This window comes from Zootoca vivipara, chromosome 9 (genome assembly GCF_963506605.1).
Source record: "Zootoca vivipara chromosome 9, rZooViv1.1, whole genome shotgun sequence".
In the NCBI taxonomy this organism is placed as follows: Eukaryota; Metazoa; Chordata; class Lepidosauria; order Squamata; family Lacertidae; genus Zootoca; species Zootoca vivipara.
In genome coordinates this window covers 67,819,084-67,844,269 of record NC_083284.1, presented here as the reverse complement: position 1 = coordinate 67,844,269, position 25,186 = coordinate 67,819,084, and the positions used below count along the sequence as shown (strand labels likewise).

The 25,186-nt window shown below is 47.0% G+C and overlaps 1 protein-coding gene across 1 annotated transcript in view; it reads right to left on the bottom strand.

The window, feature by feature from the left end:
- The window catches only part of DHX15 (DEAH-box helicase 15), a 46,149-nt gene extending 38,459 nt beyond the window's left edge, over positions 1-7,690 (bottom strand). The window contains exon 1 of the mRNA XM_060278958.1: positions 7,513-7,690. Coding sequence (XP_060134941.1) covers positions 7,513-7,586 — 74 coding nt within the window. The 5' untranslated portion in view covers positions 7,587-7,690. The remainder of the gene's footprint in view (positions 1-7,512) is intronic.
- Positions 7,691-25,186: the final 17,496 nt, after the last annotated feature.

Below are 25,186 nucleotides of genomic sequence, written 5' to 3'. Positions count from 1 at the left end.
AATGATCTGAGACTATGTCTCACAATCATCAAACCCCACACTGACCTACTTGTTGGCAAAATGAAAGCACAGCCATACCACTTACACTTGCCAAAATGGACTTTATAGTGAATAAAACTGTTTATTCTAAGTTTGCTATATCTAGCACTGCCTGTGGAGCTGTATGTTTTAAGAATATTTTAAAGCTTATGAAGCATTATCTTGCTATCAGATGCTTGGTGTTCTTACACGCCTATAAAAAACTGAATAATTTTGTAAGCACTATAAATATTTCAAAAAATTCCACATTAATAAGGGTGTTCAGTATTTTTTTTTTCTTGGATGCCTCAAGTAATGGTTATAAAATACCGTAGGCAACCTTGTAGTTAAAATGCACACAATCAATGGCTGCTGAAGACCGATGGTCAAAAATTCATGTGACAACAAAACAATGGGTCACTATGCCAAGCACATTTGGACTTGTGGGTCCAAGAAGGGACCCCACTGGTAGGAAACAAAACGACTTTGTGAGATCCACCTGCCAAGTGGTATAGAAATATTTTAAATAAGCAAACTATATAGGACCAATTGCAGAAACTGCTTCACCTATACCAGTTTATGTATGTATGGTTGTGTGCAACTCAAATGAGTAGACTCAGGATGTTCTATTACAAGGGGTTGGCAAGGCTTACCGGGCATGGGCCGGATCACTCCTGCGGAAATCCTCCGTGGGCCAGGCCAGCGCAGCACAATGCCAGAAATCGCATCTGTGCATGTCCGCAGCACCGAAAATTGCTTTTGGCATCTGGGCATGAGCAGACGCGATTTCCGGTGCCACGGAAACGAGTCCCCGCACTGCATCAGTTTAGCGCAGCGCGCGGGGACTCGCCAAGTAGGCAGCTCGGTTCGGGAGCGGCTCATGGGCCAGTTAAACGGCCTCCGTGGGCTGCTTCTGGCCCATGGGCCGCAGGTTGGGAACCCTGTTCTATTAGTACAGCAGCACATCAACATTACCACATCAGTATGAACTACTGCAAAAACTATGGCATTGCCGCATGCAATACAAGCAGGTGAAGAGTCAATTACCCACCTCTACATACCCACTGGTTCTGTTGAAACAGAATAGGAAATCATGGTTTCTCAGTAACACAAAGAACAGCTGTGAGCTTTGGGGAAGTGTGATTCTTTTAAACTATGGTTGGAGACCAAACGAGGATTTGACACCACACTTTGATTTTGGCCTCTTTTCGCTAGCCACTAAACTAGGGAGAGGAAACACTTTTCTGTCGAGGTCTGCATTCTCTCAAGGTAGAAGTGGGTGCAAGACCAGAATAAAAAGTGGATGGGGTCATCTTTTCTTCCTTTCTCTGCCCCCCGCTTGTGGGTCTGAAAGTAGCATCCTCAAAATAGCCCATTTGCTCATCTCTGTCCCAAGGCTTACTAAAAGACACCAAACAAATGGAAAAGGGATTGGGAGGGAGGGAGGGAGGGAGGGAGGGAGGGAGGGAGGGAGGGAGGGAGGGAGGGAAGCATGCTCAGGCACCAACTTTTGTACTGACCAGCTGAAATAGAATTATTTGGTAAGAACCTAAAGCTGCTGGTCTTTCAGCAGTGGATAGAGAGGCCCTGTGGTTCCATCTCCCTCCCGTATAGCATGGTGGAATGGTTGGAACTGATCAGTTGTCAATATTCAATCAACCATCTATTATATGGCCACATGTATGTACTATCAAATATTCCCTGAAATTAAGAATGTCCTTGCTAAGTGGCCAGTAACATTTTTGTGGTATCATCTGGTAGCTACAGTACAATGGAAAGCCCCTTGTTCCCAAGCCCTGCACCATTCAGAACTTTATAAGTTTCTCATTAATGTGCCCACATTCCCTGACTTTCCTGTGACAAATGCTCATTTATCACCTGACCTCGGGGGGGGGGCGGAGAAGGATAAAAATATAGCAAAAAACAAACACTACATGTATTTCTGAACAGGAATAACAATACAAAATTCAGAGAAGCATAAAACATATACAACCCGCCATCAAACTGGTGCAAGTCTAGGCAAGTCAGCTACCCAGCATGTCCTGTACTAGCCAGTCAAAATTTTACCCTCTTGGACAGTTGCCTGAAGTGGAAGATGAAATGCCTAAAATGTTCCAGCCAAACCACTTCTGATGTCACAGCACACACGTATGTGTACAAAAGCAAGGATTCCCAATCCTTTGGGGGCTGCGGGTCACTAGGAATTTTAAGAGGGTATCATGGGCACCACCCTCTGGCAGCTTCCCCACCCCACCCCACTCACGCTTCTTGTCCCCCCGTCAAAAAAATATTTCAGAATATATGACTGGTCCATTAACCAAGTTTTTTTTTTTTTTACCAAACAAACACCAATCCTAGTTATAATAGGAACCTGGCTGGCAGGCAACCTAGTTCACACACACAACTCAACATTTAAGCTACATCACTGAAACTGTGCAGACCTATACGATCAGTGTTCAAGATGGAATTTTAAATTCCACCTGCCTCTCAACATTCTCAAGCATATTATCAACCATATTTCAATGGGGGATGGAATATGCTCCAGCAGAGTCTGTTGGGCATGTATTTCATGCGAGTAATTCCAGGGGGGGTTTCTTTTAGGTACTTGGACCCATCTAAGGCTTAGTACCCAAGTGCTAGGGACCCAGGTGGCGCTGTGGGTTAATCCGCAGAGTCTAGGGCTTGCTGATCAGAAGGTCGGGGGTTCGAATCCCTGCAACAGGGTGAGCTCCTGTTGCTCGGTCCCAGCTCCTGCCAACCTAGCAGTTCGAAAGCACATCAAAGTGCAAGTAGATAAATAGGGACCGCTCCGGCGGGAAGGTAAACGGCGTTTCCATGTGCTGCTCTGGTTCGCCAGAAGCGGCTTAGTCATGCTGGCACATGACCCGGAAGCTGTCTGTGGACAAACGCCGGCTCCCTCGGCCTATAGAGCGAGATGAGCGCTGCAACCCCAGAGTCAGACACGACTGGACCTGATGGTCAGGGGCCCCTTTACCTTTACCTTTACCCAAGTGCTAGGGACCCAGGTGGGTTAAACCCGGAAGTTGTCTGCGGACAAACGCTGGCTCCTTCGGCCTATAGAGCGAGATGAGCGCCGCAACCCGAGTCGGACACGACTGGACCTGATGGTCAGGGGGCCCTTTACCTTTACCTTAGTGCTAAGTACCTAGAATTGGGTCTGGTAGCACAATGGCAACCAGTGCAGCGCTTTCAAGATTGGTGACCCATGGTCTTACCAACTTAGCAGCACACTGCAACAGTCCTGATGGGAGGTCACAAGAGCATGAACAACTGAAGCCAGGCTATCCCAACTCAAGAACAATAGCTGACAATCCAACTTATGTTAATAAACTGAAATTGAATACTGCTAAGTCAGAGTCACGGTGGTGGTTCTCAGGTCAGAGAATGAGGCATTTTGGCTGTTCTAGATGGGATTGCACTCCCTCTGATGGAACAAACACACAGTGATCACCATTGCAAAGAGTGCCTATTGCCAGCTTCCCCCAGTATATAAACTGTGTCATTTTGCTGGACACATTTACTGGATGCCCCATGTTTAGACTACCGTGAAAGCCTTATGGGGCTTTCCTTATGGATGATCCACAGGCTGCAGCTGATCCAGAATGCCAGGGTCTGAAAGATGGTCCTTATGAAAATATATCATGTTTGTCCTCAGGGATCTGAATGACTACTTATTAGCCATTAAGCTGATTTCAAGATCATATTATATACTTAAAAAGCCCTAAACAATTCTGGACCAGGTTACCTGAATGACTGAATCCTCCTCCTCCCCCAATAGCTTGTCAGGGACATTAAGTTTAAGATCAAATGGTTCCCAATTAGCCTTGCCACAACCTAATGATTTTTGGCTTGTGGTGATGCAGAGGTGAGCTTTTGGGGGGGGCAGTAGTGTTATGGAATACTCACACTGTTGAAATACAAAGACCCCCATCTGTATTGGCATTGCCCTAGCTTTTCTCCATTTATGAAAAGATCTTTGCAGAATTATTATTATTAAAGGTTGCCCCCAACGCTTCCAGGACACAGTGTTACTAGCCTCCCTCAAAAGAATTCATAGAGCCCTGATGACTGGCGTCAACATCAAACTTCAGTGTCAGACATAACCATGGTCCTGTGCAAAATCTGTGCAACAAATGCTTTGCAACATATGAAAATGTTTCTGTTCATGAATAAAGTGACCTTCAAAAGGAAAATGCCCAGTATATGCCGTACAAACCTACACAAAACAACATAACATCCATATCCTGGCGGTGTTGCAGATGTTATCCAGTGGACATTAAATACAGGCAACGATCCTGACCCCCTCCCCCACGGGTGAGCCCACATGTAAGCCCACCATGAGAACGCACATAAAAGTCATAGCCTGTACAGTACTTCAACAAAGTCCCTCACCAAAGGTTCCTGAGTGAACTTAGCAGTAATAGCAGCTATTACCGTGTTTCCCCTTTTTTAAGACGTAGTCATAAAGTAAGCCATGGCAGGATTTTTAAAGATTTGCGAATATAAGACACACCCCGAAAATAAGACGTACCTCCATGCCGTGTGGAGCGAGACCGCCGAGCGCCCCAGCCAGCCAGTGGGACTCAGAACACCGGCTGCGGCAGCAGCAGGAGGCCTGCCAGCTCGGTGCCTGGAGCCGGCTGCTGCTGCAGCGGCAAGCGCGCAGAGCGCCCGAGCCAGCGGTCTTGCCTCCGCCTGGCCCAGCCGAGGCGGCCTGCCGCCCACCGCCCAGAACCGGCAGCTGCAGCATGGAGCATTCCGAGCGCTCCGCAGTGCCAAGCGCTTGGAGCGCCTTGCCAAGCTGGCCGGAACAGCTGAGCCAGCGGCCTCCACCTGGCCTGGCCGAGGAGGCCTGCCTCCCCGCCGCCCGGAACTGGCGGCTGCAGTGTGGAGCGCGCAGAGCGCTCTGCAGCGTCGAGCGCTTGGAGCGCCCTGCCGGGCCGGGCGGACTACCTGAGCCAGCGGCCTTCGCCTGGCCCGGCCGAGGAGGCCTGCCTCCCCGCCGCCTGGAACCGACTGCTGGAGCGCGGCGAGCGCTCAGGAGCACCCCGCAGCGCCGGCTGCTGGAACGCGCGGAGACGGCGGCTGCCGCCAGCGCCTCTCTCTAGGAGGCTACGCGAAAACCTGACGGGCTGCTCTCTGCCCCCAACCCCGGGACTTAATTTACTGGTATAAGGCTCTTGAGCAGGAGACGAAAGGGCCGACCGGGTGTAAATAGTGGATCTGCGACCGCCCAGAAGATCAGCTGGAACGGAAGGCTTGGCTTGAGGATCGCGCGGAAGCAGGAGACGCCTCGCGCAAAACGCTCCCAGGCCAGCTGCCTTAACCTGCACTAGAGCTCCTTGAGGTCTTGTCAAGAAACGACCTTTTTGGGAGGATACAAGCGAAAGACACATTTCTTGCCCATGTCCACTTTTTTGAAAAAACGAAATCTTATATATATATATAGATATAGATATATGATATATGATATATTTTTTCTAAAATAAGCCTGATTCTTTCATCTAGAAATCCTTTCGCCTGGAGCGGATGGGGGAAGGGAGTTGCAAGCCCCAGGCAAAAAAAGATGGCTGTTGCTGTTGTTATTTCTTGGCCCTATAGGTACCCATAACCTACCCCCTGCCAGCTCCCCAAAAATCCTATGCCTACCCCCGCCCCACCCCCAGCACGCAAGAAATAGACCCAGGCACTGCCCACAGCAGGGCAAATGCTTTGCACCAGAAACGGCTCTCCAGTTCAAAAGCAACCCAAGGCTATAATCCGAGTCTCCACCCACCCACCCCCAGCTTTTGGGGAACAGCAGCAGCAGTCCTGCACCCCCCTTCAATAAAAGGACTCTGCAATTACTGACATACTGTACTGTGTTTGCGTTTCACATTAAAATACCCACACACACGCAAAACTGGCTTGCCCACAGAGCCTGGCTGCGGGCACATCTGCCGCAACATCTGGAAGAGATGGGGCTGGTGGAAGAAACCTGGCACCCTCCTCCAGCCCTAAACAGAAACAGGGAGACAGGCAAGGCAGGCAGCGCCGAGTGCTCACAGAGCCCAGTAGTGCTGCACACAGCGCCCAGCAGCGCCCCGAGTCAGCGGCGTGGCCCGGCCGAGGAGACCATAAGGTAATAAAAAGTACCGGTAATAAAAAATAAGACACCCACTGAAAATAAGCCACCCTGTGTATTTTGATGAAAAAAAAGTTATAAGACGGTGTCTTTAAAAAGGGGAAACACGGTAGCAGCTCCCATCAGACCCATTCAAGTATGGCCCAATGGTCAGGGACGATGATGGCTGCACTCCCAACAACGTAACTTAAAATACTGGGTGAAGTGGGCTCCTATCTACAAAATGTGCTTGTCTCCAAAGCACAAAAAAGAAAAACAAAGCCAAACAAAGCTACCCTTTATTAGAACAATAATCTATTCCCCACCCCGGTCAGTGTTGTGTCCACTGAAACGGAAGTGGCTCTCCAGATTTTTAAACATTTCCCAGCTGCATATGGAATAGAGGCTGAACCCTGGTCTTCCCACGACAGCCTTCCTCCATAAAACTTGCGCAATCTGTACGCAACACCCCCTACAATTCATTATATCTCAAACTTGCCCACGCCCAGCTGTTGTGGGGACTACAACTCCCCCCACCCCACCCCCGACCACTGATCTTGCTTGGTTAGGGATGATGGGAATTGTAGTCCCACAACAGAGAAACACAAAACCATGTGCTTTTTTAAACCCTGCTGGTGTCTTAATTGGCCGTTGGTGCTTGAAGCAGATATGGCAGTGGAGGGGGGGGTAATGTGGGGAACACAAAACTTTCGTTTTATTATGCATTTCATATTCTCATCATAAGAGCCAACTCCTAAGGGCCGAGGTCCCTTTCTTTCCCCACCCCACCCCCACCAAAAAAATTAAAATATTTAAGGAGGCTGGGTGCTCCTAAAGTGGATGGTCATTCAGACGGTGCGCGTGTGCAGAGTCTTGAGATCGATTATGTCTCTCCCCCCCCACCCCCAATATTTTAGCCGATTCTCATTTGCATTTTTTCGTCGTGAGGGAGATAATAATAATAATAATAATAATAATAATAATAATAATAATAATAATAGCGGCGGCAGCAGACGCAACGAAGAACTGGCGGTTTTAAGAGCGAGCAGGCAGGGAGCCGCCGGGGGCGCGCTCGGAGCCCGCGCGGAAAAGGAGGCTTGGCAGGACCGAGGCCGAGGGACACAAAGGGGCCGCCCGGCCTGGCTACGGGCCAGCCTCCTCCAGGGAGGCCGAAGCGCGTCCGGCGTGGGAGAAAGGGCCCGCCTGCCTTCGGCGCCGCCGGCTCCCCTCCTGCTTCCTTCCCTCCCTCCGCCCAGCGCGGCCTCCTCGCCGAACAACGGCGCCGAGGGAGCCGGAGAGCAGGAATGTGCTCTCCGGGCGACGAGCGGGACGCCTCCGCCTCCGCCGTTTCTTCTCCTCCTCCTCCTTACCCATCGGGGGCGGCGAGCCGCTTCTTGTTGGAGCCGTAGTCCTCCCCGAGGTCGAGGCGGTGGCGCTTGGACATGGCCGGGGGCGGGAGGGCAGGCGGCCGCGAGGAGGCCGCGGAGAGAGAGACGGGGAGAGAGGCAAGGGAAAGATCAAGCTAAAATGGCGTCAGGAAGGAAGCGGCCTCGGCAGCCGCGAGGAAAGGAGGAGGAGGTACGGCTGGGGCTAAAGCTCCGGCCGGAAACCTCACCCCGCAGCACCGGGGTTCCGGTATGCGCATTGGTTCCCTTTTTCTAAACAAATAAATAAAATAAAAGGACGCTATAGAATGAAGGGGGGTGCGTCCTTAACACAGGCATCATCACCATCATTTTATTTCATTTCTCCAACCCCATCCTCCAGCCCTCTATGACTTTCCGTTTATTCGCGAGGCAGATACTTGTGCGTTCGCATCCAAGCCTAGGGGCGCGCAATAGGGGGGGACCCTGGAGGCGCCTCAAAATTGTTATTTGCTGCGCGCCTCGTGCCATATTAGGTTCATTGTTAGATTCTTCTCAAGTCCAGGATTTTTTAAAACTCTCAAGGCCTCCGTTGAGGCATCATCATCACCACCACCACCATCTTATTTATAGGCTACGCCGCCCATCTGGCTGGGTTTCCCCAGCCACTCTGGGCAGCTCCCAACAGAATATCAGAAACACGATAAAGCACCAAACATTTAAAAACTCCCCTAAACAGGGCTGCCTTCAGATTCTCCATCTCTCAGGGTCGTGGGTTCGAGAGCCACGTTGGGCAAAAGATGAAACCTCAGGCAACGACTTAAATGGAAAGGCTGTGGGCAAACCTCTTACTGTTCAGTATTTCAAATTGCTGCTGCTGAGTAATAGTCTTGTCTAATGGGCAATGTTCGCGGAGCAGATAAGCCCCCAGAACTGGGGCATTTATCTAACCTACAAATAGAAAGTATCCATTATTATTATTATTAGTAGTAGTAGTATTAGTATTAGTATTATTTTGTTTATTTATAACCCAATTTTTACTTTGACAGGGACTTAAGGCGGCTTACAAATAAAAAAATTGAACAATTAAACACAGACAGAATTAAAACTATATATATGTTTCAGCATAGCTCAGTTGGTTAGAGCATGGTGCTGATAACACCGAGGTTGCAGGTTCGATCCCCATATGGGACAGCTGCATTTTACTGCATTGCAGGGGGTGGACTAAATGATCATCAGGGTCTCTTCCAACGCTATGATTCTATGAATACATAATCTATTCAAATCATACATATATTTACAATAAAAAATAAAACGGTACCAGCCCCCTCACAAAGAGCAGTCTGTTCCCAAAAAGCCTGTTGGGAAAAGGAAGTCTTCACCTGCTGATGGAAGGACAGCAAGGAGGAAGCCAGACTAGCTTCTCTAGGGATGGAGTTCTAATCTCTGGGAACAGCCCAAAAAGGCGAAAGCATCTTGTGGCACCTATTTCTTATAGAATTGCCTTCCCACGTCATCATATTTATTTAAAATATTGATATCTCTGCTAATCGCAAGCATTCACGAGGTTGATGACAAATATAAAATATTAAAGCAGCAACAGATAAAACAATCAACAAACAATTCAGAAACTATAAATTCAAGCGAAAGAGACGGACGACATCTTCAAATTCTCTCTGGAAGTTAGCAGCAGAGGGCTGGAAAATGAACAGCTGGAGAGTGTTCTAAAGAAGAGGTGTTGTTACCAAAATTGTCCATTTCCGACTGGCCAAAGAGCAGAGCGACAGCTGGAAATGAGCAGCAGTGCTTCGAATGAACTAGTTCAGTTCAATGAAGTTCACTGAATTAGTTCAAAAATATCTGAACTTCACCTAAAACTGCTTTCCATAATTACTAACTGAATGGAAAGTAAATTAAGTTCATTTTGAGGTAAAATTTTGAATGCTTTCTAGTTCAGCTTCAGCTTCATTCTCTTGCATGTATTTTTTACTCCTTAGACTCTTTTGGCCTTGAAGCTTAACTATGATAATTGTTAGGAAAAATAAACAATTCACATTCACTGCGTGTGTGGCTTGATGTTTTCTTAGTCTTCTTAAGTATAAGTATGTTTTATACGTCCACAAAGGAGCTTGTAATATTCTGATTGTTGAAAATGAAATTGCTGAGGATCCTTTGGATGAACTTGAACGGAATTATGAACCAGACTACTTCATCTCCTATTCTGTTTTGTGAAGGGAGAAACATGAACTTTTTCGACATCTTGAACTTGAATAGAACTAGTTCCTGTTAAAAAATGAACTTTCCTAGCTCTATAGAGCAGTGAGATAGGCACCAAGCCACTCCAGAGCAGTCACTTGAGTTACCATTGCAAACAAGAAGTTTGATAGGATCAGTGCTTTTTTTCTGGTGATACTCAAGTGTACGCAGTACCAGCGCCCTTTTTTTCTAGAAGAAAAGCACTGGTTAAAAATGTGGCACTTACTGTAACAAGTTACAGGTAGGTAGCCGTGTTGGTCTGATGTAGTCAAAACAAAATAAAAAAATTCCTTCCAGTAGCAGCTTAGAGACCAACTAAGTTTGTCATAGGTATGAGCTTTCGTGTGCATGGTTTCAGTGTATCTGAAGAAGTGTGCATGCACATGAAAGCTCATACCAATGACAAACTTAGTTGGTCTCTAAGGTGCTACTGGAAGGAATTTTTTTTACTGTAACAATTTCATGTTGAGTACTGTCACCTTTTTTTCTAGAAGAAAACCACTGGTTATGAGATATAAGAAATCCAGCGGAACAAGCAAGGACACAAGACCTAGTCCATTTCCTGACCAAAGTAATCTATGGGAACAAAGGGCAAAGTAGGCTCTTTTGGTTTCAATTCCAAGCTAAAAACTGGATTGAAGAGGTTTAGATAATCAGATTAATTAGAGAATGCCTGGAGCTGATTGACCATCACACACCCAAAAAGATAATATTGACCATCTGATAGACTAATGATTCTCCCTCCAGGAGTGGCTTCAAAATTGCCTTCTTTGAGATGCCCCCATTCCCTTGTTGTTGTGACCCCATGGACCATAGCACACCAGGCACTCCTCCCGCAGCTTGGTCAAACTCATGTTCGTGGCTTCAAGAACACTGTCCATTCCCTTAGGCAGGGATTAACTATCTCCATGACCAGACAGCCAATCTTCCCAGCAAAATGCAATTAGTCATGATGACCAAGGGCTGAGAAAAGAGACTATAAACAGAATTACTCCAAGCACACAATACATGACTCCTCAGGCTGTTATTTGACTATGTCTTTAGCAGTACAATTAGTATACCGGTAGCTTGGTAAAGGGATAATAAAAAAATTCCTTCAGTAGCACCTTAAAGACCAAATAAGTTTTTATTTTGGTATGAACTTTCGTGTGCATGCGCACTTCGTCAGAAAGGGATGTGGGTGACGCTGTGGTCTAAACCACTGAGCCTCTTGGGCTTGTGGATTGGAAGGTCGGCGGTTCAAATCCGGGTGACGGGGTGAGCTCCCGTTGCTCTGTCCCAGATTCTGCCAACCTAGCAGTTCGCAAGCACACCAGTGCACGTAGATATATAGGTACTGCTGAGGTGGGAAGGTAAATTGTGTTTCTGTGCGATCTGGCACTCATCACGGTGTCACGTTGTGCCAGGAGCGGTTTAAGTCCTGCTGGTCACATGACCCGGAAAGCTGTCTGTGGACAATCGCCGGCTCCCTTGGCCTGAAAAGCGAGATGAGCACCGCAACCCCATAATCGCCTTTGACTGGACTTAACCCTCCAGGGGTCATTTACCTTTACCTTTTTTTTAACCTAGTATAGCATCTATTCCACTGCTGAAATCTGCAAAGGTAACTATTTTGGGGCATGTGCCATAGGCCAGGTCCAAACTATGAGACGGTGCTACAGCAATGCACTCAAAAGTGTATATGCAGATTCTCATGCCCTGCTAGATTTTTGCACAGACAGCATAGCAGAGGCATGCAGGAGTGTCTCTATGCCGCAAGGACCTCATACAGGTATTCTGCAATCCCCTGCCAGAGATTGGTCACCCGTGGTTTAAGGTGATTAACCTGGTTTTGTGGTTTTTTTGCAAATGCAAGAACGAGTACTTTGACTCCAATATGTTAAGCCTGCTGGCAGGCTTAAAATTAAGTTTCATTTGAACTGTCCTTTGGTTTCTTGCTTGGCTAGTAACCACTGTGTGTATGTTGTGACACTAAGACAGTGCCAAATAGGTGACCTAATTAGAAACACCTGGTAGATTAATGAAGCCAAATGTGCTGGAGGCTGGTCGGTATCTTTCTGATGCAGGAAGAGTGACTAATTAGCTGATACTGACCATAACAGGAAATAATCCCTAAGCGAGTGCTAGAATCCGTTTATCCCTCACAGAGCAACAGTAACAAACTAGTTCTCGGGATTCTTGAAATATATGGCATGGCTATGACCTCAGTTAATGCATGGACCTGACCTTATTTCCTGAGCCATGCCATCACAGATAAAATCCCCCTACACACTCAGTACTCCAGCATCTTCTTATTGCAGAGGAATTCCAGTACTGGTAGGCAAGCTGTCTTTCAGATAATATTTTCCTTTACATTTCTGATCTAATGGAGGAACCCAAAGCTTAATTAAAACACAGCTTGAACACAACAGGCCCAGAGAAAAAGCTGTGTCTTCACTCTATATAGCGGGTGGCCACTGAGCCTTGGGATTGCCAACCGGAAGGTTGGCAGTTCGAATCCCCGTGACGGGGTGAGCTCCCGTTGCTCGGTCCCTGCTCCTGCCAACCTAGCAGTTCAAAAGCACATCATAGTGCAAGTAGATAAATAGGTACTGCTCCGGCGGGAAGGTAAACAGCGTTTCCATGCGCTGCTCTGGTTTCACCAGAAGTGGCTTAGTCATGCTGGCCACATGACCAAGAAAAACTGTCTGCGGGCAAACATCGGCTCCCTCAGCCAGTAAAGCGAGATGAGCGCCGCAACCCCAGAGTCGTTTGCGACTGGACTTAACTGCCGGGGATCCTTTACTTTTTTATTAAAGTCTTCTGTGACATTATAATATCAAAACAACATAAAAAAATTCCTTCCAGTAGCACCTTAGAGACCAACTAAGTTTGTCAGCTTTCGTGTGTGTGCACACTTCTTCAGATACTTTATGATATCAGTTTGACTTGAAAGTCATGATGCTTATCTCTGTCCTAGGAAACAGGTCACAATCTGCAGAAGCATCATCAGCGCAGGGAGGGGAAGGGTTGCTCCAGAAAAATTGCTAACAGTGCTGGTACCTGAACTGGACCGGGAAAAGCTATGGCATGTGACTAGTCCCGAAACCTGACACACGTGTTTTGGAAGAGAGGTAGCTCAGTTAGATTTGCACAGCTCAGTTCAGGCACCCCCAAACTGCGGCCCTCCAGATGTTTTGGCCTACAACTCCCATGATCCCTAGCTAAGAAGACCAGTGGTCAGGGATGATGGGAATTGTAGTCCAAAACATCTGGAGGGCCGAAGTTTGGGTGTGCCTGGCTCCGTTAGTTACAGCATGCTGCTGATAACGCCAAGGATGCAAGTTTGATCCCCATTTGGGACAGCTCAGCTGCATATTCATTCCTGCGTTGCAGGGGGGGTTGGACTAGATCAGGCACCCCCAAACTGCGGCCCTCCAGATGTTTTAGCCTACAACTCCCATGATCCCTAGCTAACAGGACCAGTGGTCGGGGAAGATGGGAATTGTACTCCAAAACATCTGGAGGGCTGAAGTTTGGGGGTGCCTGGACTAGATGATCCTCAGGGTCCCTTCCAACCCTATAAGCCTATGATTCTATGAAGTATAATTTCCCTGCCACAAGCCTTCCTGGGACCTTGCTCCTGTGTACACTGCGCACAACTCCCAGATCTGTTGCCCCTTTCCCTCCATACCCACTTTGCTTACAGAGCAAGGCATAATGCTGGCAAACCACACACCATCTTAATTTGCCCACAGACAACTACATACTGTATACAGATCAGGGTGATGACTTTTTCATATATTTTTCCTCAGGAATTTTTTCCTGTAGCACAAATGGATGAACTTTTGCCTATTAATGACTAAAATGAGGTATATTCCATTGAAATATTTTTTAAAAGGTGACGCGCAAACCGTTTTTAAATTTTTTTTGTATGCCATTTTACCATTTCATAAGATTGTATTAACAATTCTATATATATTTCGTATCAAATTTGGACACAACACCACATTCCACGATGGGGAGTGTTCTTAGCAACATAGGGTATACAAATGTCACACCTGCGCAAGGTAAAAGCCCCTTTTTGGGACCTCAAAACTCAGCCAGCAGACCCTGCCGGGCATGCTGGGAAAATAACCTACAGGAGAGGTAGCAAAACATCGTCCTCTAGCGGCGTCTATACTGTTACTGCAGCTAAAAAAAGCTTCCTTGTGTGTTTGATGACCCTATATAATGTTGTATATATGTGACTCTAAAGCTTATCTGCTTACAGTGACTTCAAAAATGGTCAAAAAACTGATAAATAAAATTTTTCAAATCATTTTGTGCATGAGGTTTTTTATCAAATCTCTTTGAAAGTAAGATTTTATCTAATCTTTAATGAAAGCTCATCAAATTATGATACAGGGAAATGAGGTTGTAAAAAAGTCATCACCCTAATACAAATAAATGCACATTTGTGTCATGGTCCTGTGCCTTGGGCCCTTCACTAGCCACACCCCTGTTTTATGTCCTGGCTTCTTCAGATCAAGTTGCTAATTAAAAGCACAGGGGGAGGCCACTCCTAATTACTTGGCGACCCTTCTGAAAAACTAATCTAACACCGCTCATACATTTGCAGTGTGTATATTTCCTATTTGCTAGCAGAATAGCTGGGAAAGGTGAGAGGGGATGGCTTTTTTTGAGGGGGGGTACACCCCGTTAAAAAAATGTAGTGGGTGAGAATTTGAACCCAAGTCTCTCCAGTACAAGTCCAGCCCTTAATTCACTCTACCCAACTGGTCCTCGATCACTCCCGCTATCAGTTTCCCCTACGGTTTGGATCGTGCAATTAGCCTTGGGATAGTTTCCTCGCTATTAATTTGTGGGAATAGATTCAAGTAGAAAGTGGCTCATGAAGAATGCTGCTCTCTATTTCAAGCATCAAGGCATACGATGCTATTCCATTGGCCTAGTTTTCACAGGTGCTGAGTAACCATACCTTTGCTATTAAAGTCAATGGGAGCTGTAAGTGTTCGGCTTCAGCGTTTTTCAAAAGCCCAGGCTGTTCATGTCAGCACAAAACAGTTAACAATCATTCTCTAGTCTCCTACAGCACAGCTCCCAACAGAGAATCGTCTGTGTAAATAAAGCAACGGCTTTTTCCGTTGCTTGTAATTATAGATCATAAAGCTCATGTATCACAGATACCCCCAACTGGGTAGGATTAGCTTTTTTTCTGGCCTCTCCCTCTTTTGAGTGCTTCATCTGCAAGCTTGACAATGTTTGTTCGCTGTGGCATCATTCTATAAATTCAACAATATACTAACATGATATGAAATATTCTCTCTGTGTTATGCGTAATGTACTGATCTTCAAAGTTAATTTGTTAGCTTGGCTTCTAGGGACAAGGGTGCTATTTAATGGACAATCAAACTAGAATGCAGATCACTTCTACTTGTCGGAGTGGATACATTTCGATCACTTCGTCGGAGTGGATACAGTTCGATCACTTCTTGTGCAGGGTTTACATTCCAGGGATGATGTGTATACATAAAAATGTTTACATCCAAACTACTACCACCCCTAAACCTTAGAAATTAATAAATGGTAGGATTTTTAATATTTGGAATATGAAGGGAGAATACAAGCTACAGTACAGAGGAATTCTTGGGCTAGCCTATGCAAAATGACCTGGCCAAGCTAGGGCCATTAAGAAACAATACAGGGCCATTGAGAGCCATTGGAAATGCAAGAGAACTATCCTACCCTCCTTGCCCTGAAGTGTGAACAGAGACTGCAGATTTGCAGATCTGGAAGTCTGCCAGAGTAATTGGGTGTGAGGTGACAGGAGAAGGGAGCCTTTTAGCAATGTGTTCTAGGAGGGAGAAGAAAGACTTGGATCCATCTTGGGCAGGCTGGCTGAAGGCTGGATGGGAGAGATGCCTTGGACTCCATGGCTGCACAGCTGTGGGGTATAAGCACCTCTTGAAACAACCATGCTGTAAGATCTGGACTCCCCCCATGCAGACAGAAGGTGTAAATAAATGACTAAACCATATTCCTTAAAACGATGGCAGTCTTCACCATGTCTCAATTCTCCAAAGGAACACAGCGAATGCTTGGAAACCCATGGGCTGTTTCTACCACTTGCAAGGGAGAGGGAGAGGGAGAGGCACCCAATTTTTGTAACAATAACAAGTGGGCTGCAAGAGTACTTTGACACAGTACCTGTGGGCCGCACACTGCCTTGTCATGTGCGGAGGCATGACGAGGCTACTCCCACCCAGCCATCGTGATGCCTTTCCAAAGCCACCAAAGTGAGGTGCTGGGCTTTAGGGAGGAAGGGCGAGGCTCTGGTAGGGTCTTAGAATCCTCCCACCTCCTTCCCAAAGCTGGGGAAGAGCTAATTAGGCTTTGGGGAGGAGGCAAGAGGACTCTAGGACCCTGTCAGAGCCCCCATACCTCCTTCCCAAAGCCTAGGTAAAAAGGTAAAGGGCCCCCTGACCATTAGGTCCAGTCGTGACCGACTCTGGGGTTGCGCGCTCATCTCGCATTATTGGCCGAGGGAGCCGGCGTATAGCTTCCAGGCCATGTGGCCAGCATGACAAAGCCGCTTCTGGCAAACCAGAGCAGCACATGGAAATGCCGTTTACCTTCCCGCTGTAGCGGTTCCTATTTATCTGCTTGCATTTTGACGTGCTTTCGAACTGCTAGGTTGGCAGGAGCTGGGACCAAGCAACGGGAGCTCACCCTGTCACAGGGATTCAAACCGCTGACCTTCTGATCAGCAAGCCCTAGGCTCAGTGGTTTAACCCACAGCGCCAAAGCCTAGCCTCTGACTTATCTAGGAAGGCAGCTCAAGGGCTGTGGGGTGTGTGAAATGTTGCCGAGGGCCACCCCAAAAGGCCTTGAGGGCTGCATGCGGTCCTTGGCCTGTGTGTTGGACTGCCCTGGCCTAGAAGGAAAAGTTGTGTGTCTTTTTTCCCCTTAAGCAAAGCAAATAGCACCTGGGAAAAGCAATTTGAGTCATGGAAAAGACATTGGGGTCTGTCCTTCTCTCTAGGCGCACAGCCTGATTGAGTTTTTGGTCCCCTACAACTACTTTTAAATGTTACAGAAAACGTTGAGAGATCTTGCAACTCCCATGGGACATCTGCTTTGGCCTCAGGAACCTGGCACAGTCAGGCTTATTCCCTGAACCGCAGTCTCTGACCCAAGAAACTGGAATCGGCCCCGTCTCACCAAAGCCCATTCTCTCCTTCTTCTGTCAGGTGCCACTTCTTAGTTCCCAGAATCCACCCTTCTGCATCTCAGGGTTTGATCCTCGAGAGATCTGGCCAATCTACAAATGTTTAGGCTTTTGTGTGTGTTCTACTAAATCAGTAAAAAATAAAAATGAATAGGGGGAAGGAGGCTCCCAGCCTATCTGCTTGCTCCAGCTCTCCCAGTCCTGATCACACTTTGAAAACTGCAAATGCAGCAGCAATTGAAAAGCCTTCTGCGGAACGCACAATTATCTGGATCACAGCCATAGACTTGACCTCATTTTTCTACCATATAAGTAGTCCCATTATCCTGAGTAGGGCTGTTTGCTGAAGTAAATCTACACCTATGCAGAGTTACCTAGGGGTAAATCCCACTGAATTCACTCTGGAGAGGCACCCATAAGATAAGGCTGCACTTCTGAGTCTGAATCCTAGGTGACAGATACAGTAACAGAATATTTCCATATATCAACAATTTCAGTGGGGTGACCCCAGAGTAAGTGGCCAATGATTTACTTCAGAGAGATGAATTCTCATTTCTGGAGTTCATGTAAAATCGAGATCTTTCATCCCAACACAATACTTTCTTCACACAATGTATTTTCAGCTGACTGCTGGTTTTACACTAATGGTTCCTAATTTTGGGCAGGGTCAACACCTATCAATAATGCCAACCATTTATATGAAGCCATTTATCATGCAAATATGCTTTTTCTGGACACTTAAAAAAAATAGGCTTATTTTCCCACAGGCTTTCAGTGGAAATTGCACTGGCTCATAGCAACCACCCTTCATTTAAATTCTCTTCCTCTCTGGTTTATTTTTGAAGGTCTCGAAAAACCGCAAAGAGAGAAGATTAGCATACACTCATCAGTGCTAATAAGTGGCCAAGGCTGAATTAAATGCTACAAGAAACATGGGACTGCTATTGAAAACAGCTCACCACCCCTGACATCTAATAGTAGGCCAATTCTGCATATACAGCAGAATAACAAGGAATGCAGAGGCAATATAATGGACTTAAAGACCACAGGTGAGGGATATAATTTCTGAACGTTCCCCTAGCAAAACATCACCCTGCAAACAGGAAACTAACATTGTCAGGAGGAAAGGTTCTAGTGCAGCTCCTTGCCTACTGTGTTGATTTTCTGCTTGCGTGGAATTTATAACCTAGTCGGTTATTCAGAAATGTCATCCCCATCTGAAATGATGCAGCCCATTCTGGCACCATTCTAGCACAGACCAAGCCCAAGTTATCTCATGTTCTGACATCATTACACTTTGCACTTCCTTGCCAGCAGCAGGGGCGCCACAATGAGGGGGCGATGGGGGCGGTACACCCCAGGTTCCACTTGGGGGGGGTGCCACTTGGCGCCCCCACCCCCGCGACTCCCAAGCCGAGCCTCCAGCAGACTTTTTACCGGGAGGCTGGAGGCTTGGCTTGGGAGTCGCAGGGGTGGGGGCGCCAAGTGGCACCCCCTGTCAGGAGTATGGGCAGGAGTCAGGCTCTGGGGCCTGTAGTGCTTTGCAGGACTGGGGCATGCCTCAACTTGTGCTGGAGAAGCAAGGCGTGGCCACACAGGTGAAGTCCTCAGCTTGTGCTGGAGAAGCAAGGAGTAATCACCCAGGTGAGGCCACTTGAGATCTCACTGCACCTGGTGGCAGGAGCTGGGAGGGATAAAAGCCCAGCATTTCCCTTCAGCTCTTTGCCACAGCAACGCTATCCCTGCCTGGTTGCATCTGGCCTCCTGTTCCTTGGACCCTTGCCTTGTTGCTGCCGTGCTTCTTGGACCCCTGCCTCGCCTTTGCCTTGCTCCTGCCCCGTGGACCTTCGCTTTGCTTCTTGTTCCTGGACCCTCGCTTTGCCTTCGCCTTGCTTCGTGCCCCGTGGACCTTCGCCTCTGCTTTCGACCCTGCTTCTTCACCACCATCTTGCCTCTGGTCCTGACGCCCGCCGACCGGACCGTGACACCCCCCCGCCGCACCGCACGGATTGGAGTCGCCAGGGGGGGCGGTGATACCCTGCTACGTAACACGCATGTGCAGCGGGATGCTACACATGCGTCGTTAGGTGGCGGGGGTATCGCTCCCCTGCGCCTCCAAAGCCGCGCGCCTCCAGCTACAAACTCTGGGTAGAAAGCCCGCCACGCTGAGCGGGCTTTCTACCTGGAGTTTTGTAGTTGGAGGCATGCGGCTTTGGAGGCGTGGGGGGGGCGACAATACCCCGCTACGTAACACGCATGCGCAGGAAGGCTTTTTACCCCGCCACATAACCCGCATGCGTTGTTGCGTAGTGACGCCGTGGCCCCCCCCCCGGTGCAACCAATTTGCTGCCCCGGGTGTCGCGGCGCCTCGCTACGCCGCTGGCCAGCAGCAAGGAATGTAACACATATATGTTAGAGGACATCTGATAACTTGTCCTAGATATTCTGCAGGTTGTGGGGAAGGGACTAATTTATGTAATGGTTTCTTCCATTCTTAGAGCAATTAAGATCTGGAAGACTGCAATGTATTGTTACATAAACCCCTCAAGTAGCAAAAAGTTCCAGAGATGGATTCCTTAGCCAGGTTTGGCTTCTTTTAGGAGGTGGTCGCTGGAAGCATATCTGCAGTTTGCAATAGTTTAGTTTATTTACCAATATGCAGGTTAAGCATCGATGGAGGTGGAACCCACTGTCACCCCCATATCAATGGAAATATGGGGGAGGTTGTCTTAGTTGACCCATGGACCACAGTTGCACTAGAATTGATACAACCTGAATTGCAGTAATAAAAAAAGATTAATATCAAAACTCAAATATTCTTGAGTAAATGCAACGCTGATATATAGACAAAAACATTTACACGATACTGAGAGTTATTACTGTACCTCCCTCTCTCTCTTTGGTGATCACTCCTAGCTGAGTAAGATTGTCTTCCATAAACACGGTTTTAACAATGGGTCCGTAAGTGACTGTGGAAGCCAATTCTGGATCCACACGTCCTTCCACAGTGGGGACATTGGTTTCTGGGTGGGAGTTGATCACGGTGTGGATTTGCCAAGGGTGCCTTCCTCTTAGCACGTTTCTCCCTTGCGTCCTGAGATGGAGTTTCTTCAAAGCCCATGACACCTTTGGTAAAGGCTGTTCTCCAATTGGAGATGGAGCTCCATCTGGTACGCAGGCTGAGACCCTACCTGCCTGCAGACTGCCTCGCCAGGGTGGTGCATGCTCTAGTTATCTCCCACTTGTACTACTGCAATGTGGGGCTACCTTTGAAGGTAACCTGGAAACTACAACTAATCCAAAAAGTGGCAGCTAGACTGGTGACTGGGAGAGGCCACTGGGACCATATAACACCAGTCCCAGTGTTGGCTCCCAGTACGTTTCTGAGCACAATTCAAAGGGTTGGTGCTGACCTTTAAAGTCCTAAACGGTTCGGCCCTGTATACCTGAAGGAGCATCTCCACCCCCATCGTTCAGCCTGGACACTGAGGTCCAGCGCTGAGGGCCTTCTGGCAGTTCCCTCACTTCGGAACGTGAGGTTACAGAGAACCAGGCAGAGGGCCTTCTCGGTAGTGGCGCCTGCCCTGTGGAATGCCCTCCCATCAGATATCAAGGAAATAAAACAACTATCTGACTTTTAGAAGACATCTGAAGGCAGCCCTGTTCAGGGAAGTTTTTAATGTTTTGACATTTTATTGTGCTTTTAATATTCTGTTTGGAGCCGCCCAGAGTGGCTGGGGGAACCCAGCCAGATGGGCAAGGTATAAAGGTAAAGGGACCCCTGACCATTAAGTCCAGTTGCGGATGACTCTGGGGTTGCAGCGCTCATCTCATTTTACTGGCCGAGGGAGCAGGTGTTTGTCCACAGACAGCTTCCGGGTCATGTGGCCAGCATGACTAAGCTGCTTCTGGTGAACCAGAGCAGTGCACAGAAACGCTGTTTGCCTCCCCGCCAGAGCAGCACCTATTTATCTACTTGCACTTTTTGGCGTGCTTTCGAACTGATAGGTTGCCAGGAGCCGGGACTGAGCAACAGGAGCTCACCCCGTCACGGGGATTCGAGCTGCCGACCTTCTGATCGGCAAGCCCTAGAGAAGGCATCCCCAAGCTGCAGCCCTCCAGATGTTTTGGCCTACAGGCTGCTCCGACTCCCTTCTCCCCCTCCACGATCGGCAGGGGCGAGGGGGAGCCAGGATCAGCCCGAAATCGGGCTGCTCCGATCCCCTCCTCCCCCTCTGCAATCGCCGGGGCAGGTGGAGGGAAACTCCCAGAGCCGCGCAAAGCAGTTGCCTGGCTTTCCCTCCGCCCGCTCCACAGCCAGCCAGGGAGAAGGGAGACGGCACCGGGTGGGCAGCGGGGCAGGCTGGCCAGCGGCCCTGCTTCTAGGGGGGGCAATTGCCCCCTCCTGCCCCCTGCCTACGCCCATGCACATACCTGCAAGTTAAAGTGCCTATACTGGCAAACATGGGCATAATTAGTTTATTTTCAGTACAAACTGTGACTGCAGCATGGATTACAGAGACACAGAGCATAAGGAGGGAGCATGTAGGGAGGTAGTCAGCAACGAAATGGCATCTGACACAAACCGAAACAGAAGGCCATTTTTTTTAGAAAAGAGATGTTGTTTTGCAACCTATCCTTGGGAGGGCCAGCACTAGAGAAACAAACACATCTCCCTTGCCGTCTCCTACTTATCCGGCACAAGAGATGCTCTGGATTCCCTATGGCCTCTCTCAAGTTGTCTCCGGCTTAATTAATTGACTGGGACTTGCTGCAACAGAGCCTCATCTTGTTGTTGTTTACAAGTAGTGATTTCAGGAAGGAAACAGCGGAAAACAGAGGGTGATCATAAGAAGCCTGGAGCAGGCTCCCATATAACAAGAAATCTCTGTGCTTTGTTAGATTTCAACTAAATGGAAGTATTAGCAGCTTTAAGCCATATTATATTTTATATTACATTATACTGGTAATTGTTGTTTGTTTATTTTAACACTCTTGCCCTGCCTTCTTAACTGATTGAGACATTGGTTGTTCCGGGAAATAACTTAGTTCTGCTTCTGGAACATCCAAGAACTTAAAACACAAATTAAACATACCGTACTATAGTTGCAAGTCAGGGCCAAACTAAATGTGATGTTAATTGCAATTAACATTTATGAGTTGTTTTTTAATAGCAGGTGAAAGGGGGGAACTAAGACAGAGCCTAACATCATGTTTGTTTGTTTGCATATGTTTATAATCCACATGTTCATTAAAGTATATCAAGGTGGTATAATACAAAATACAAAAAACAAACAAACAATAAAAGTATTAAAAAACCCGTAATTGAAAACATCAAGGAAACATCAATAGATACTAGTTGGTTAAAAAAAATAACCATATTATTGCAGGGGCTTTCTGCCTGCAAAGCCCAAATGCTGTCAGTCAGCTGTGGCTTTCTAGGATTTTGGACAGAAGTCTTCTTAAGAGCAACCCTGGGAGATGCCAGGGCTGAACCTAGACTCTTTTGCATGAAATACATGCATTTTCCAACTAAGATCTGACCCCATACACAGGTTTTATTTTGTTTTTTTAGTTTTTAAAATAATTTTTATTAAAAGTTTTCTTGGTTTACAAAAGTATGTGCATTGTGTCATTTTTTCAGATTATGAAGCATTTTCTACAAATCAGTTACATTTGATATGAGACATTAGTGTTGTATACAGCATAGGGTTGGGGAAGAAGGGGGGAGGGGTAGCAGGGGGGGGCATTCTGGTCCTGTCACCTGGTGTCAGGTAGTGGCTCACTGCATCAGCTGGAACCACTCTTGCATATTACATCAATAGCAGCTACCTGCTATTTACTTATGAGTTTGGAAAGGTTGTTAGATCAATCTAGGCATATGAAAAGCTCGGGCTTTTTAAAGATAGCAGTCTTTGCTCCAAACTAGTCACTGGCGATACTTTGGTTTTGAATATCATATAGTTTGAGCAAGGGAACAGATTTCATCACAAACCAGATATTTACAGTTACAGGTAGGTAGCCGTGTTGGTCTGAGTCGAAGCAAAATAAAAAAATTCCTTCAGTAGCACCTTAAAGACCAACTAAGTTTATATTTTGGTATGAGCTTTCGTGTGCATGTGATCTGAAGAAGTGTGCATGCACACGAAAGCTCATACCAAAATATAAACTTAGTTGGTCTTTAAGGTGCTACTGAAGGAATTCAGATATTTACAAACACAGTGTCTGGGGAAATGATTGCTTAAGCCATATGGGTTTGTTTTACTAAACCTGTTCATATTTCTAATGTCACTTCTGGTCTGGTGCTGCTTGTTTGCAAACAGACACTGCATCATTTTTTATAATGGGGGTATCCTTAGTCTAGGCCAGGCATCCCCAAACCGTGGCCCTCCAGATGTTTTGGCCTACAACTCCCATGATCCCTACCTAACAGGACTAGTGGTTGGGGAAGATGGGAATTGTAGTCCAAGACATCTGGAGCGCTGAAGTTTGGGGGTGCCTGGTCTAGGCTTCCTCAACCTTGAGCCTCCAGATGTTTTTGGCCTACAACTCCCATGATCCCTAGCTAGCAGGACCAGTGGTCAGGGTTGGTGGGAATTGTAGTTTCAAAACATCTGGAGGGCTGAGGTTGAGGAAGCCTGCCTTAGTCTGTCACTAGTCCTGGGTAAAATTCCTTCCCTGACTCACCCTCACTGTGAATTAATAATAGGGTTCTACCCTTGGGTTGGAAAACCCTGGGATATTCAACTGATATAATCTTTAAAGCATTGTCAAAGCATGGACAATAAAGCTGTAGGCATACAACTGACCAGCTTTTTGCCTTCAAAAATACTGTGTAGCTGCTCTGACTTACAGGAAATGGGTGCATTTCCAAGCATATATGCAGCAGGGATAAAACGAAGCCTTTTACCCTGCCTTCTACACTCTGGTATTTTAGGATAAATTTTGTTCCAGCTCTTGGCCTCATACCTACTGAAAACATGCCAAGTTATCTCCCACTGCATCATGGGACAGAGTCTCTAAGCCACTCCTTACCTCGTTCTTCTGCAGAAGCATCTCTGAAAATTTTACTCAACTCCCCACTGTAGCTCAAGACCCCAAAGTGGTTTAGGAATTATTTGGATTTGGCACCATTCTGCTCCCCTAACGGCATTGCTGTTTCCCACCCTTGGACCTGAAGGGCAGATAAGAAATCTCACAAATAAATAAACAAAACAGCTGTACTTAGGAAAGTCATATGTGAAGTTATTATAAATGTCCCAGTTTGCTAAATGTATAAACCTAAAAAGCATTCTTAACTACCTCAGCAAGTGTGGTCTTGTTGTAAATACAGTTGTACCCTGGAGATCGAAGGAATCCGTTCCAGAAGTCTGTTTGACTTCCAAAACATTCGTAAACCAAAGTGCAGCCTCTGATTGGCTGCAGGAAGCTCCTGCAGCCAATCGGAAGCTGTGGAAGCCCCATCGGATGTTTGGCTTCCAAAAATAGTTTGCAAACCGGAACAGTCACTTCCGGGTTTGCGGTGTTCAGGAGCCAAAATGTTTGAGAACTAAGCTGTTCAAAAACCAAGGTTCGACTGTACAGTACTCAGATGCCTTACTCAAAATCATACATGGAACTCTTAACAACTCTAGCTGTCCCCTAAAAATGACAGATAAACATATTCTTGCACAGGGCCGTCTCTAGGCCCGGGTCCGGTGGCGCGGGGCACCAGGGCACCAGGCCACCAGGGGCGCCGCTGCTTAAGACGGCCCTGTTCTTGCATATGCACCTCATTCCCTTTATCTTTCTCTCCCTGCCTCTCCTGCCCCTTCTCTTCTTCCTTCTCCATAAGAAAGAGAGAGAAATAGGTGTGTAAGTTTTTCCTCCACCCTCTGAACAGGTTCAAGAGAACTACAGCCATTTTTCTGCCTCAAGTCTCTCTCTCTCTCTCTTTAAAAACAATGAGATGCAGCTAAGAGGAAGGGGAGAAAAGAATTTATTTAGAACGATTAAATAAACTAATTTCTCTTTTGAGCCGCTAAAATACCTCTTAGATAGAAATGTAGTCTTTCAGCTTTGTTACGGAAGAAGAATGCTCATCAAATTTGCAGATGGCACCAAACTGGGAGAGATAGCTAATACCTGAGAAACATGATTCGGTATTACCTTAATGGGGATGGATTCAGCCAAACAAAATAAATTTAAACAGTGAATTAAGCATTTAGGCAGGGG